The sequence below is a fragment of the Achroia grisella genome, unplaced genomic scaffold, assembly GCF_030625045.1.
Source record: "Achroia grisella isolate CSIRO2021 unplaced genomic scaffold, CSIRO_AGI_Agris_v1 utg558, whole genome shotgun sequence".
Lineage (NCBI taxonomy): Eukaryota > Metazoa > Arthropoda > Insecta > Lepidoptera > Pyralidae > Achroia > Achroia grisella.
This window is the reverse complement of record NW_026712938.1, coordinates 1546022-1563809: the sequence shown is the minus strand read 5'-3', so window position 1 is coordinate 1563809 and position 17788 is coordinate 1546022. Positions and strand designations below refer to the sequence as shown.

At 31.1% G+C, this 17788-nt stretch overlaps 1 protein-coding gene across 5 annotated transcripts in view; it reads right to left on the bottom strand.

Moving 5' to 3' along the window:
* The window catches only part of LOC131848553 (RNA binding protein fox-1 homolog 1-like), a 55463-nt gene extending 44021 nt beyond the window's left edge, over positions 1-11442 (bottom strand). For 2 of the 5 annotated variants that reach the window (XM_059198469.1, XM_059198466.1), the window contains exon 1: positions 11129-11442. In XM_059198469.1, the coding sequence (XP_059054452.1) occupies positions 11129-11140 (12 nt within the window). In that variant the 5' untranslated portion in view covers positions 11141-11442. The remainder of the gene's footprint in view (positions 1-11128) is intronic. The other 3 variants (XM_059198464.1, XM_059198465.1, XM_059198468.1) reach the window with 2 other exon arrangements.
* Between the last annotated feature and the right edge of the window lie 6346 nt (positions 11443-17788).

Here is a 17788-nt window from a genome sequence, read left to right as displayed (position 1 = left end):
GATAGCTGGAATACAAACTGTAAATCGTGGGCAGAAGTGCAATCGTAACTCAATGATAATTATTTTTGCAGCTATTTATGAACTGCAATAATTATTATAATCACGGTACCTTTGTATTTGTTACGTCGTGTCGTGTTGTTACCGTATAAGTATTAAAAGATAAGTAACACATTTCTATTCTGTACTAAAATAAACTACTTAACATCTTGGCAGCAATGTTGTAGAGGTAAATCGTACTGATCACAAAAATAATGATGATAATCGGTTTCATTTTTACGAAAATATACAATATTTTTTTTTACTTAATTATTGGATTTAAGCAATAAACACGTCTAAAAATTTAAAAGTGGGAAAAAATCAAATATAAATTCACTTTTTAACATCAAAAGTTTACCTACATAGTAAATCTACAATAACATACAGATGAGTTTAAATTATTAGAATAGGTAATAGTCACATATAGAGAAAATAAATTAGTTGATTCCTAACTGTTTAAATATTTGTGTACTTTATTTAATACTAATCAACAGTATCTATTCTTTATTTTCATAAACAAATATTGGCATATTTCACATTTTCACGTAGATAATTGTTTAGTTTCAAACATTTCAGATCGTGGAGAGAGGCAATACTGATTGGCGTCCGTCGACAGCACTCGCTACACTAGACAACTGAAAATCAGTCAAATGCTGGCAGTATTACCACAATAATAGCAAATCACGCCAACTACAGTACTCTTTAATTTAAATCCTGTTGAATATAGAAAAATATCCCTGAATAGATTCTGAAAAGGAATTTCACTCAATTACAAAATTAATTATACCGGTCACAGCTGTTCTCATTTTTCAATGCGAGCACTGTAGCTGTAAATAAACGGCTAAAACACAATGAGTAAGTACTTACCTACCTACTATGGTTAGGTAGTGAAAAGGGAAATGAGAGCGCGACGATTTTCTTATTTTAAATTAAATAACATTTTTACATGAATATAAATTGCGAGTTAAAAACAGTTTTATAGAAATTCAAAGCAGAAATACACTTTTCGCATCAGAATATTCAATATGGTTAGTTATTTTTTGTCAATTACCAGTATTAATAATACTTTCTGTTAATAAAGAAAGTAGAAAAGTTTAACGTATTTAATATGCGATAAATATTTGAAAATAACTAAATCTGCACAAATTAACTAACACCTTCACAGTGAGTATCTTTAGGTAATATCTTTAGTGAGTATCTTTAGGTATCTTTACTGTCAAAAATTTATACCTTTTATCTAATTGCAAGCTAAGTTCTCCCCATAGTTAGAAATAAAATATATATTAGCTATGAGGGGTTAAAATCAATATTTTGTAACTTCATTACTGGCTAACTACTGATTTAAGAATGATCTGAATAAATAAAGCTATCATAATAAAATGTCTTTATGCCAATATATGAAACACAAGCCGCGTCTTACGTTAAGCAGTCTAACATCCTCACGAATTATTCCACTTGCTTTAAGAATTAACGGTTAACTCTGTTAACTCAATGGCAAGGGACGAATAGCTAACGAATTAGCGAATTTCGTAACAGTCGTCCAAAATTAATTGAATTATATTTGTTAAAGAACGAGTTAAACTAATACTTTAGATATTTAAGATTTTGATGAAGCATTCGAAGGACAGAAATAATTTTGAAGTACTATAATAAAGTACCTATGGATTAAATTATTATAGCGTATATTAAATGATAGCTCATAATATGATCACAATAAAGTAATCGTTATTTAGTCATGATTGAAGAAGAGAATGGGACATTATATTTTAAACAAATATAGTTAAATAGACAATATGATGAAAATTTTGATGCCACAAAAAACCGCACTTCGAGTGACATAATAGTAATTTCAAAAACTGCACTACATTTATATTTTCTGTACATTAAACAGTCAAATTATCTTTAAAAAGCAGTCAAAATTTCAAGTAGTGGACATTTTGTATTAAGAAACATATTTATTTGATGGAGATAATATACATTTATTTCTCTCTATATCCTTTTTGTCCTCATAGCTTATAAAAAAAAATTTAGTAAGTCTATACGATTGATTATTCATTTATTTAAGCTGTCACATGTAGGTATTAGTACTTTTATGTTATATTTTATATAATAGCTTTGCTTCTGTATCATATCGTCAGCATTTGTGTCATAAATATCACAATATGGAATAATGTCTATACTGTATATGCTTAAGCGTATGTAAATTAGACTGATATGCCACATTCAGCTCCATCAAATTGGACGAAGGTGCAGGTTTGAGCTGAGATTATATACCTATGAGGGAATATGAACCTACATATTACCTAATTGGAATATTGATCATGCTACGCTTTCAACATATCTAACATTATAGGCATCTAAAAATGACTCAAAAGTTGGGGAGTTTATGTTAACAAAGTTTATCTTTTTCCATTTATTTTCACATTGCCTTTTTATAAACTGCTCACTTAATTAAAAGTCTCAGTCTTAGTCGATATGCTGATTATTCTAAAAGGTGCCCGGCTCCATTTTCCTTGTTTATATTTTTTTCCAAAATTGAGGACCTTTATTATGATTTACTATGTAACACACGTACCTTAATCATTTCAGAGGTATTTACAAAATTAAAAAGCACAAAGGCGAATGTATAATTTAATTTAGATTACATTGATGTGTTGCTCCGGATCTAAATTTTATTACCTACGTTATTTAACTTTGTACCATTTTACGTCACAAAGGAATTGCTACTCTACTAAAGTCGTGATAAGTAGATGATTAAGAAAAGATCAGTTTCGCGTTTGTCTCTAACTAATCTCGTTAAATTATGCAGTATTAGTAAGTGATAAATGCGCGTGGAATACATTCGTATAGAATTTATTGATATATCTATAAGTAGAATGTATTAAAAGATGCTTGGATTGAAAGTCAATATTTATAAATAAATTTAATGATTTATTGCAATTTATGATGTCCATAGTTAATACAAATTTTTATTTTCAAAGCGGCGACATTTTGGATAAAATTATTATTGTCGGTGAAATCTGTAAATATTTTATACTTAGATATAGTAGACTGGTAGTCGAAAATAGAAATAATAAATAAAATAAAAATTTAAGTCAAAGGTCTTCTAAAAAATGCGGTAATATTTATATTTAATCACGAATGTGACATTAGAATAATGAATAGTTAATTAAATGCATAGTTTGAATCGTGTTTACAAGTTGTGTCGCAACTAGGTATGTGATGCGTCTCTAATTATTCACAAACGCAGTTCTTCTTGTTTTCTCGTTTTTTTTAATATAATGGTGTTTCTATTTTTCTTTACAACGAATACTTTATTTGCGAATACTTATGACTGTCTCTGTTGAAAATGTGATATAAACTATTACTAGGTATAGTGACTTATTACTGAGGAAAGTAACTATTAAATAGTTTTGTTGCAAATTCCATAGTGAAATGAACATTAGTAGATTTAACATTTCTATATAATGTTATTTTAATTTGTTTCTTATTCCGAGTGTAAAAAAATGTAACTTTATATCTTTATCTCTTCTCAAATAAAAGCGCAGTTTTTTTATAACAGAACTATCAAGCCAATACTAATAAAATAATGTAGGTTTTGACACTTTATAATTGTCAAAAGCCTGTGTTGTGTAAACACATATCACCTCATAATTTTAATAGGGACTGCAATTTTCTGTTCGACACTGTATTCATACTGTTCGAATACCGGAAGTTGTTGTCATTGTTTATTTGAGCAGGTGGGATGGGTACGGAAACATATTTGCCATCACTGAGAACGCTCGCTATTCTCTGGGGAAAACGCAAGATATATAGTTACATGGTTCTGATATATTATGTACAGTTGCGTGTACTAACATGTAAACACTTTTTACCTTGTCATAATAAAACTGTAATGTAATAAGGTATTTACGTATGCAGATGATTATATTAAGTAATGATATCAGTGACTTCAAACTATTGATAAAGTTTTTAGTTTAAATGTTATTGAATAGGTGAAATAAAAAACATTGAATAAAAGTAACTGATTATACTTAATACTACTCAAATTGACGTATGTATTATAGATGAATGTTCACTTAACTACTATAATAGTCTATGTTAATAATGTGACTTCACTATGTATACATACTCGTAATTACGACTAAATACTTATTGTAAACTGTCGAGTCATGAAACATTGAACAGGAGTTCCTGTACCGTACTGTATGAACATAGTTTAGGGAGTTTTTGGAAATTCCCACAGTAACAGGAAATAAAACGCGGGTAAAACTAAGAAAATAGGTAATAATTACAATATAAAGAATACGATATTCTGACACACTTAGCAAAAAAATTTCATTAAAACAATATTATTACAGAATTGTTAAAAAAAAGATCTATAGAATAATATTTAATTCACAGTTAGAACAAAATTAACATGATGAACACATCTACGGCACTGTGTCAGTCGCCTGTAAAGCCGCAAGCCGAAAGGGTACAACAAAAGGGTAGATAAATAAATTTCCTGTTTCTACAGCAAACTTTCAAATGGGCGAAATAAGTAAGTCATTAACAGATCCAACAGGGCCCGCTATACAGCAAACATTAAATTAATTTGTAACTAACTTTCTGGAAGCGTATTTAACAATGAAGATCCAATATTTAAAGGACGATTCGACAGCAAGTTATACTCAAGATATTCTTTCGTCAAATTATAAAAATAATGAATAGATATAAATTACAAATTTAAAGATTCATTAGCATTAATATAATAATCAAAAATTACTAATTTAGTGAATTTGTATGTTATTTCTACAGTTTTGTTTAGGTTGTGTGTGAAGTGATAATATGTAGGTATTACAACATTTGAAAAATTCTTTCATTCCCATGACAAATTCTTTTAACACTAAAAGGGTTTAATTTCACTTTTTTATTCCAGGTAGAAGACTATACGTAAACAGTCGCACTAAAGTGGGCCATGCAACTAATAAGTTTAGTAATTAGTTATTATGCGGTAATATTAATACTTATAATAACCACAATACTTAAAAGATTGTACAAATTATATTTCCTTTTGGGTACATTACAGTTGCTACACGTTTTCTTCATTAAGTGACGAACAAATTAATTTGTGGAATCTGCTCTCTTAGGTTGGTATTATTACATTACGTTCCGTCCGTCGTACCGTAACAAGTATCAACGAAACACGACCCATGTATTCAATTAATACGAGTGTGTGTCGTCTAAAAGCATCTTTAGAAAACCGTAATCATATTTCGCATCTATGTGTCTATCTAGGAATATTTACCCGAAATTGTGATATTCATGAAACATGCCGATTGAAAGATTCACACGTGTTTAGTAAATAAACGCTACGGTAGACGCCGTGACGTACTAATTTTAGCATTACAAGAGTGCCTACTAAAACTCGACGATATACAACAGCTCTTTCATAAAATTATATATAACAGGCTGCAATATCAACCATTGTACTTTCACCTAAGAGTTAATTATAGTAGTTGCTACCAATGATCGCTAATTCAGCATTGGTAATTTATTTATAATATTAGAACAAGTTATGTGGTTAATAAACTACACAACCTACATACCAATAAAAACAGAAATGTCGCAACTCTGTCAACGAGATTCTTCTGGCTCGCGGTTCGACAATAAAAGATCACTAGAAAATACCAACCCACTTACTAAGAAGTTAGGTACGCGTAGTTTTCTTCATATTTACGGCCTGGTATGTAATAATAAAAGCGGTATATGTAGAAGATAACTAGAGCTACCATGTAGGACTCTTCGTTTGTTTATATTAAATAGTTGATTTAAAAATAAGAGGCAGTGCTCGGGCTGTAGTTAATTTTGTATGCATTTTAATAGGAAAGCCACGGCGTAGATAAACTCTGAGTCAGAACCGTAGGATATTTTATTTGTAGATGTTCTTGAGAAAAACGAACAACAGAATGTGTTCATGATAACAATAATTAATAATAGCTACTTCAGCAAGTATACCTCATCACTCGTGATTAACAGAAAGCACCAGTTAGGTTAAGGTAATCGTTTTCAAACGAATTAACTTAAAAAAAAAACAAAACTGTAACTAAGTGACCAATAAAATAAAAATATCTATTTTTGTGTCACAAAATATTTTTTTATTATAAAATAAAGATTTTGTTACACGAAAATGTTTCTATTCATGACCAAATTAGTGCCAACATGGATTAAATACCGATTATGAAATAAATATGTAATTATAATACTGATTTGAGATAAAATATATCACTTGATCTCCGCAAAACTTAGATAGGTATTAGTTCTAAGTTTATAATCTCACAACTGAATGTACGAAGTCTGAGCATAAAGGTGGTACAATTCCGACTGCAGATCACAGATTGCAACAACAAAGCCGCCGGCAGCTGCCGCCAACCCTGTCGACACTACTTGTTTCTACGAGTATGTAGGTGGTACCTAGTTATTTGTCAACCGACTACAAAAGGAGAGACTAAAATTTATATTAGTGTTTTTCTTAATTTCTGAATTACGTTTTTTTTAATAAAACATAATAAGTGTAATCTAAAAATATAATTTTAAAACATCACTTAATTTAATTTAATGTTAATTTAATTAAATATTTACATACATATTATTACTATATATAAAATGTAGACTATCTAATACGAGTATAGGTGGGTACAAATTTATTGATCGACATGATATGATATCGAAACTATTATTAATACCTCGTCACTAAGTTATAAAGAGGCCTTGTGACAAGCATATTGTTAAAGAATCCTTATTTGAGATGCCTTTATTTTAAAAAAAATCTTGCAATAAAAATGAAGGCTTTTGTTATCAAACCTACCTACACAAAATCACAAAGGGACGACTATAGTATTCCTTACTACGTAAACAAACTACACGGTTGAGTTAGGTACTTATATCGACCTCTTTCAAGATTTAGTTTCGGTGCATTAACAACCTACACAAACTTTCCGAAGATATCAAATCATACCATCATGCCTCAACCCGATGTTTAGGTACTCATTGTGATTTTATTAAAACAACTGATTGAAAGTAAAATGTTCATGCTCATAATATAATTAAATTATGTCACTTACATTATATGGTACATATAGGCAACAGAAAATTTATAAAAATAACCCAGTACAATTCACACAGCGCCAGTTAGTGCCAATCTTAGTAGAGCTAGAACTGGGTAGGTACTAGAATTCTAATAGAATTGCTTAATTTTTTTGTAATACAAACAATAATGAACAGCTAAACCGATACAAAGAAGCATCTATATATTTTATATGTTAAACAAAGTGCAAGTGCTATTTTGTTTGAAATAGCAGAATTAATATCTACATTAATCATAATATAAAAAGAACATTACATACGCTATATATACTCTTTTGTTTATTATTAAAGTCTGTCGTCAAATTGAAAATAGATTTATATTGTATGTCTTTAATATAATTTTTATTTGTTAATATTATTATAATATTTTATTATTATTAAGTTCTTGTTTATATTCACAAGTTTATATTAATGCTGAATTTTGACCATTGGGTACCACTGCCACTAAGACAAATAGATCCTGCTGCCATTGGAAATAAAGCGGTGTTCTAAACCGCTGGACCACCGCGGTTATCAAAAATAGGGCAACGCTTATGAATATAATTACCTCTTTCTGTAATTCGTACTAAATTAGTATTGTCTCTACACCCATGCAAACTATACCTTCACATTGTTATGAAGTGTATGCATAAAAATATATTACGCAGCAATGTTTGGCTACCTGCACTTACAAATACACACGCTCTCGAGAGCAGGTAGAAGAACCCAAGGCTGTTAATAAATCCATGAACTCGATTTGTGAACAAAGGGCGGTATGCGAATTATTCGTCCTTTTTACCATCTCTGATCGGCATGCGCGTTCACCTTGAGGCATGAACGGGTACCCGTAATTTCCCCTTTTGGCGGCAAGCGCACTAATACAACGTGGGGGCAATACAGAGGGACCCTCGTTCGGTTCACAAAAGAAGAATAATGTATTCTACTGCGTCACACAGTAAATATGAACATCATATACTCTACAATGTTTTAAGATAACTTAAGTAACGCAGAATTAAACTGCAAGTAATAATACTTAATCGAATTTATAAATAAATAAATTTGTTATTGTAAATATAATTATATACCATTAGTCATCTTTTAAATAAGTTAAAAATATAGAGAGGTCTCAAATCCATCAATGATTCCTTATGGAGAATTGACATAAGGTTCTTAGTTATCAGTTATTCATATACTAGCAACTCGCCCTGGCTTCGCACGGGTGTACATGTATTATGTACATATGAACCTTTTTCTTGAATCACTCTATCTATTGCTCAAAACTGCATTAAAATCCATTACTTAGTTTAAAAGATCTAAGCGAACAGACAACGGAAGCCACATACGACTTCATTTTATATTATGTAAAGATGTATAACTTTATATAACACGATATATAAGTCTATTTTAATATATTTTTCTCTTGTGATCCTTAATATATTATCCACCGATTGATTGATGATTAATTTGCACTAGACAGAGTTTTTTCACGTTAGGTTGGTCGGACTATTACTTTGATCCTAAATGAAGACGCTTATTTTGTGGATCGTAATGGGTACCTGGCAAACCAATGATAAAAAAAACGGTTGATTATTTCTATGAATGATTTTCTATTATACCTTATCTTGGTGGCATTTTTGGCACAGTTCTATAATAAAACTTCCTTTAACTAAAAGTAATGGAATTTCCCGTAATAAATACGATTTTTGTCTGAAGACTCATAGATATAAATTCAGTGCGGCGCCAAATTAAAAACATACACATTTTGTTTGAGTTACTTCATCATTTTGAATACTCTATATTGTAAAATATACTAAATATTTATAAATTCATTATTTATAAATATTTAGTTTATTATTTGAATTAAAACAAATTAGCAAGACAAGAATGTTACAGCAATTTTTTTTATTTACTATTTATTCTTCATAATAAGTAATAAGTTTGTGATAGATTACACAATATAACATGAGTATGTAGGTACCCAATATAATATTATAATAAAAATTTGCATAGATTCAAGGGCAATAAATGTCCAAACAAGTTTTCTTATTATATCCAAGATGTCAGAGTTCTTCAAATGAAAGTGACTGTTTGTAATAAAGTGTAAAATTATTACATTACCATCAATTAAGTAATGTAACCATTTTTTGAGATTATTTAACATATAATAAGAATTATGCATGATCCTGTGATGAAGCAAGAGCTCCATCAACAAGAGTGTGGCTATCAAATTATGAATGCATGAATGAATTTATATAGATAGTAACTCTCTAAGTTCAGAAGGAAATACACTTATTAATGGTTGGCACCGAGCACATGACACCCCTGGTGTTTCAGGTGTCCATAGGCTATAGTAACCATTTACCGTCTACCATATAGTAGTATTAAAAAAACACTAATAGCTCAACCGATGGAAGGTGGTGATAATCATCTCCAAGAGGAAATACAAGCAGTATTGAAATATGTTACTATAACAGTGGTATAAGACATTATTCTCACTTACTTGGTAACTTCAATACCATATTTTACCATAACACTTATAAGGCTAACTGCATGGTGGCAGATTTAGAAATACTGTAATATAATATTTACATATAAAATTAATTTAATATTAAATATGATAATTACAATTGACTATCTGATATGCAAACCTTCATCTGAATTTTTTAGATAAAGGACAACTTATGTCCATATCCTATGTTAGATATATCAACTCTATGTACTAGTAAAAGTATGTTTTATAATAAAATAACAACTATATAACATTAATTTAACTATGTCTCTAACACAATTCACTTTAGCAATTAAAATACAACCAGCACATCCTGTGCTCAAAGACTGAATGCTGCGGCTTACAAAAAAAACCCTCCCTTTTATAAAGAGAAGATATGAGTGGGGGTTATATGCAACTAGTTTAACGATACCAAATAGTAATGAAACTACCTTCTTTTAATATAAAATATCAGATTTTTCGACAATCTCGATGTGAACCCTAACACCATCTATGTATCTTCAAATTTCTTTAATATTTATTACTTTTTTAATGAAAAAGTAAATAAGTAACTGACAAACTTTATAATATCCGTGTGAGTTTATTATACACTGTAAGTACTTATTGAACAAACTTGGACCAATGTAAGAAAATACAAAATCACATTAACTATAATAATAAATTAATTCTTTTAAAGTGTGAAATGAGCATTAGGAAAATTTTATGAAGTTTCATTGAATGAATATAACAAAATAATGTTAATACAGATCAATAAAGTATAATATAATATGCATATTGGAAATATGTTTGATGTATTCAGTGTACATTACTAATTGTCCAAATAATATGATAAACTCTGACGATAAAACATTAAATACTACTAATGTGTACATACATAATAACATTTTAATTAATGGTCTTCTCAAATGTTAACATCGCATGAGATGACAAACAACGTTATATGGACATCCCACTCCAACATACAGCAGTTTACAAAGGCGAGAATAGGCTAAATAGAGTTACTACATTTGTTGCTATTTCAATGTCAAACAATGAATTTGTTTCTTTAGGTTAGAGATTGTTTTTAATTATTACACGCCTAGACATTCACAATTTTATAATTCCTTGGTTAACGTCATCAATTATATACATTTATTTTAATTGATTTTTTAGTGTTATTGAACACCGTGCAAGGAAACAGACACAGAAAAGGATGTAACCCTGACAACCAGCAGATAAATGTAGATTTTAGTTGTCATCATTGCTATTGGTGAGAACTTTAACTTTATATATTTTTATCACTGTTCTAATTCTAATAAATTAATGGAGGTGGTCCAAGTACCTATATACGCCGCCATAAATTGTGTACCACTTACAAATTGTAATGATACTGGGTTATCCTCTATCATGTAGGTACCGCTAGTGAACTTAAAGATGAGATTCGCTGACCTTTAACATGTCTGGTCACTGGTTTTAAATAATTCAAATATTACTCACAGGATAATACATCCCCTGCGGCGGCAAAAAAAAGGCCCCTGATCCCCACAGCTTGCCGTTTGTATTTACTTTGTACTGCACAAAAAATACACTCCACGTCCACCCCTGCTTGAGTGTAAACTTTCACAAACACTAACTTATAAATTCGAGGTAATCATGAGTATTTTTGAACAATTACAATGATTAGTACTAAAAATAACCAGGGTTGTTTGACTTTTTAGGTTATGTAGATATAGCGCGGAGGAACGCGCTGTAGCACTGAAAGCGGTTGATGTCGATGTGCAACAACGGACGGCGGGACGGGCACGCGTGGCTACTCCGAGTCGTCAGTATACAAATCGCAGCCCGTGCGACAAGGATAAAATATAGTCGGTTTTCTTCGGTGCTCCGACAGAGATAACAATACCATTATCCTTTTCACATTCATGACACACATTCATACAAGAAGAATGGGGTGGTGGTGTGACGGTGTGACCAACAACAAGACGAAAGAAAGAAAGAAACGGCATTTATTTTCACGTTTTCTAGTTTTTACAACCTCCTGGATTTTTTATAATTGATCGAACTTTTATCATAATGAAAGATAATTATAAGAATATATATACCTATACATGTAGATTTATTAGTATAAATTGGTACTAAATTACATCTTGAAATTATCTCTTAACTCTAAACTTGTAGATATTTCTTATATCAGATCTACAACTCTGTAAAAAATTTAACTATAAAATCTAAAAAACATTGAATCTACTAAATACAACTAAATATTTGCAATCAATTTCAATTAGCTATGATAAGAATAAAAATATTTTCTTTCCAAATATGTACGTATATTAAAACAGTTAAGCAGATATTTACAACATCCAAATATATTTTTTGTTATAATATACGACATTTACTCCAAACTGAACTAAATTTTATATATGTATAAATACGTAGGTATGCAGGTAAGTAACTTGCCTATTATTTACAGTAAAAAATACACTGAAGAATAAATGTAATTTTGCTGTGAAGTTTTATACGTCTGTATTTGTAATACCTGCCCACATAGTACGCAAACAATAATTCAATGTAAACGTGGAGCGAGTGAGAGGCTGCACGGTAGCTGGGCTCCCCAGCAATCCGTCCCTGTCGCGATGCCGAGAGTGATTCGGATCAATGAATCGTTCCCGGGCCCCCGATCCCAGCGTCATCCCAACCTCCATCTGCGTTCCCTCTCATTTCGCATCTACCTACCTACTTACTCTTGCAAGTCTCGCATGGGATCACTATGGCGCTTCAATCTAACTCACGTGAAATTCCAATTCGTTGGCTGTTCATAATAATTTGTTATATTAACTTAAAAAAATCAACCGGATGTAGCTTAAAGACCTACGAGAATATTTTTATTTTATCATTTACCAATTGCTGGAGTTTACTCCTATTCTCTTATGTACTTAGGTAGTAACTGAAGTCGTCACCTCAGCCTACACAGTCTACCTTTTTAGCTAGGTAGCTATAATAATATAGGTATATTATTGTCAAAACTGGCCGTTTTCGATTTTGCCTCTGTTAAAACATTATTTAATTTTATTTTCATGGAAATTATTGCGTATATCTTTGTGTGTAACCTGTATGTTGCCCAGCATTGCGGGATATTTTATATTTTAGGCCTATCTCTATGTTCTGTTTAAACGACTTCGACGGATACGAGTAACAGAGGGATCATGTATCTCGTAATGCGCTCCACTGATTCCGAGAAAATATATGTAACTAGGAGCTACCTACACCCTTTTTTATTATGAATATGATGTACCTACATTACTATTTGATAACATTTCATTGAAATTACATAGTTCAATTATATATATAGTAATGGCAAAGTAATTGTTTGTATGTCTATTTTTTTTAAATAAATAAACAAACCAATTTCTAAGTATAAGGCAATAATAGTTTGTAATAAGCGGAATAATTACATATAAAGTTGTATTTTTGATGATCCCATTCTCAATATAATTAAAATTCGTTTAAACATGTTTTAATACCCCTCAATATCTGTTTATAGATATTAGATCTTATTTGTGATTTGGCCCGCAAATATCCCTTCAAAATAATCAATGTCAGAGAAGTGTCAAATTCTGATGATTCCCGAAATACCTACTCTATTTCGTTCCTATACAGTTCCGACTAGACTACTGAATAAATAATAATACTGATAATAGACAAGCTGTAGAAGCGTCCATCTCCATACCCTCTGTCTTAAAATATAACGTGGGTATATTTAATAGCTACTCATGGACTGAAATCTGCATTGGTTCATATAATGGCATCACACTTATTTACTCGTATCATTAACAAAAACTGAATATTATGTCTATTTACCAAAGATAATATAATGTTACATATATATAACTATAATAGGATTTCTCTCCGATCGATTCCCTGTCCCAATCAAAAATCGAAATCATGTAGGCCTATGCCAAGGTTCGAATTTCTAGCGGCGCACTGGGACTGACATATCCGTCAGGTAAGATTTTCTCTTCAGCTGCACCAGCTGTGGTCAACATAATATAGTTCGAAAAAACACATTTACTCTTACCTACCTATTATATCCATCTATTGTCAAACGAAAAAGGCATTTATTTTCTATTGTATATATAATACTTAGTACCTAAATACTACCTTAATAATAATATTTTTGTTAGTGAGTAATCAAAATACCTAATAACTGATATGACTGCTAATGTCATCAGCCTCTAATAAACAATTATTGCTCGTATTATCTATCAATAAAGTTATAATAGAATTGTAATGGAAAGACATCTAAATGAAGTACCTACTGCGTGCAATGCTCAGATAAATCACCATGTGCTGGATGGCTTTATAAATGGCTGAGTTAAATGATTGGGACGCGTGAGGTCATGTCACGTGGTCGATTCTAATGATTTCGATGAAATTTAAATCGATTTACGTACATAACCTAAATCAAGACTAGAACAATTTAGTGAAGTAGCTAGTTTCACATTTCACATATAATCGAACACGGTAAAAATAACACTCTGAACTTAGAATGAATGCTAAACCTCAATACAACAATAATCATAAAATGCATCATACTGATAGGAGTGCAATAGTTCAGCTATTTCATGCTAGATGGCGCTATAATTCATTCGGTCTTTTGCTACAATAGAGTGTGTAACTCAAGAAAATGTTGCAATAAGATGACCGGTGGTATGGATGAGGCATTAATCCATATAAAACGGGTTACTATGAAAATTTTGTCCATGGGATAAGGCAATTAATATCAACATCTCATACAAGTAATTTTTATTAAGCCTGTTTTTAGAATTCGATTTTCACCAAACAAAAGAGCATATCTTCAGCTTATTTGTATTAAGAATATCAGTTTGTGTTTTTGTGTAGATATTCTTCTTTATGGTAGATAATGAAATGGTGCACCCGCCTGCGCTAACGGTCTACGCTGGCGGGGCACCAGTGGAGGACCATAAAAAGAGCTAGGTCAGTTAGGCTATCACGAAGAATTTATCATGACGGTTTCCAGGGGGATCCACGTGGAGGTCAACCTGACATTGCCATTGTTAGCACTCTTTGCTAACAATGGCAATGTCACCAGTTCCTAATCAAATAGTCCCCATTTACCCTGTTTTGTGTATTGGTTACTGTAGTACACTCTCCTTTAGGTAAGTGACATAGTTTGTTTTCTTTTGAAGATGCACACATTAAACAAATGTGTGCATCTTCAAAAGATAACAAACTAAACTTTTGGAAAAACAATAAAAACTTTAGAAACCCTATTAAGCTATCATCTCAACAGGATTGCAGTCAGTATACTCGTATTAAACTAGTAATGTATGTAATATGTAATTGAACATATTATACTAGGTTCATTTATTTAGCTACAAACACGTTTCTAATTCAAGTATCGCCATCTATTATTAAGTGTGTACACGGTATGTGAATTGTGTTTTTAGTTAGTTTTCTTCAACCGAACAACTGAGCATGCAGTTCATATAGTTTTCAAAATCTCCGCTAGATGCCAGTGTAGGTGACTAAAACTCTATAAATAACAGATTCAAATAAATTATACATTTATAAAAAAGCTAGGCTGTTAATTATCTTTGGTTTAAATTAAAATTATATTATAAAAGAGTCCGAAACCATTTTATACTACACTTTTAATAATATTTATGTGATGTTATGTAATATGTTGAATGGAATAAAAATATATTAACTGGGTTGATTATCTCAGGGAAAATATATTGAGATATGAGATATAATGTGAATTATAAAAACCATTTGGAGTATTTAGACCTTGTTTTAAACATACCTAAGGACCAGGTAATGTGAAACGGCTTAGTTACGTAATATTGTCTTATCTGTGGCTTCGTATTTATTATTTAACAATTATTTAAATACAAACATTGCTTTAAATTCTTTTAAATAATTAAAAGGGTAAAAAGCCTCCCGTTTAACGTTGGTAAATATCCGTATTTTTGCCCGCTTTTGCAACATTGATTAAAATTCTCACCAACTGAACAATCTAAATGTCGTTATGTTGACTTCATCTTCATCAGAACCGTCCTATCGTAAACTGTCTGCGCCGGGGTACAATAATGCTCTGGCTCCCTCAATACTTGATTTTTTTTATGATTGTGATAAAGAAGATTATGACCCAGGGGCTTTTCTTTGTAGTAGATGAAGACGGAATCGTGTAACCGCCTACATTAAGGGCAGGGCACGCACGCTATACTTATGTATAATAAACTGGTCGAGCATCAGTGGAAAGTTATAAAATGAGGATGGAGTCAGCTCAGTAAGACTATTGTGCCAAATTCTTCACGAATAATCACAACGGTTTACATTTAAAAATAATTATTGGTTACTAGAGTAACTTACTAGCACTATGTGGAGACAGTAAGACACATGCCCATTGCTATTGGCACAAAACTTATAACTGTTGACCAGTTATAAGTTTTCTGCCAATGGGCATGTGTCAATATAATAAATGTTACTGAATATATTTTATTTATTTATTTATTAATATTTTATTGCACCAGAAAGACAAACAATTAAACAAAGAACAAACAAATAATTAGTAATAAGGTACAAGAGGCGGTCTTATCGCTTAAGCAAACTCTTCCAGACAATCTTTGTGTAAAGGAAAGAAGACAGAAAGTGGTAGATGGCGCAAGAATGGACTGGAGAAATAAAAAAGGCATAGGAATACTAAATAATAGTAATTTACATATACTACTTACATATATATAATACAATTTATATATTAATATATACACATACATATTATATACAAATACAATATTTTTTAATTTAAAACGCACATTTCCTACTTACAGAGGTTCTGTCAATGTGGTATCCCAGTAAAAAGTAAACATGAAGAGTGCAAGACTTTTATTTATTTTACTTGGAGCTTCTCTTCCTTGTACTGATAAAGGTGGTTTGTTCCCCAAGTCCCTTATTACATTACGTTAATTCATTGTATTCCTGTTCCGAAACCACATATAATGTGTTGGTTTGATGTAATTATATAATTAAATAAACCAACGTTATTCATTGTCGTTGTAATTCAATAGATTTCGCCAACGCGTCCCTAGGTCCCAGATGTTTATGTAGCGACTTACTTTACGTAATAGATTTTGTAAATGGATGGCTTCTTGGCATTCTTGTCAGAGGTGAGTGAAATATATAGATTTCAATTGAGCTCCTTTTCACTTCATGTTTTGTTACGAATACAGTTCCGCTGATAGGGTAAGGGTTCAATGAAATATGCCTAAATTTGAGAATCGAGATAAGGTAACCCTGTTTCAATGTTTACGAGGAACCCTATTTTAATACGCTTAAATTAAAAATAAATATCTGCTCTATACTAAATTGTGTGTACCCATTATCGGTAATATAAGTAGGTATATTACTCATTTAACGTAAGTCTCGCGTCATTAGACCACATATTACTCGAAGTCTACTATTAATTTACAAGACTCTGATTTTAGATGTGTAAAGTCTGACCTAAGTTTTTTACCTATTCTATAATGTAAGGAATGGCGGCAATCAGAAAATGTTTACTGCCAACGTTATTTTTTATTTGATACGCACATGGTAGCGTGTAATAATGCGATACGACTAGTCCACTAATTCAAAATCGCTTAGCGAATAATGAAAAGAGTATTTCTGTGGTATTTTTTTAAACCTTACGCAGGTAATACAACAGAGACGAGTATAATCGTGGAATTATAGAATACGAAATCATGCCACTTTAGTTCTCAGTAGTGACATGCATGAGAGTCATTATTTTCCATCAGGTGGGCACTTTACTTGCTTTTCTAGGTAGGTATAATACAATAAAAAGTTATTGATATAGAACAGAATATACCCTATATAGGTGGGTGCATATTTATTCTACCCTAAATGTAATCGTGAATCGGCAAACGTTAAAATCATATAGGAAATACGTCATAATAGAGTGATGACCTGCGGCATGGTAGAGCGATGTTGGGTAGGATAATGGATAATGATAAAAAAATCAGGAATGCATCACCTACGTTGTATTGTTTTCTGATTTAGTTTTTGTTAGTCTTAATAATTTCTCTGAAGAAAAATTTAACTTACAGTGAGTCGAATCACGTGTAGGTACCGAAGTTTGTT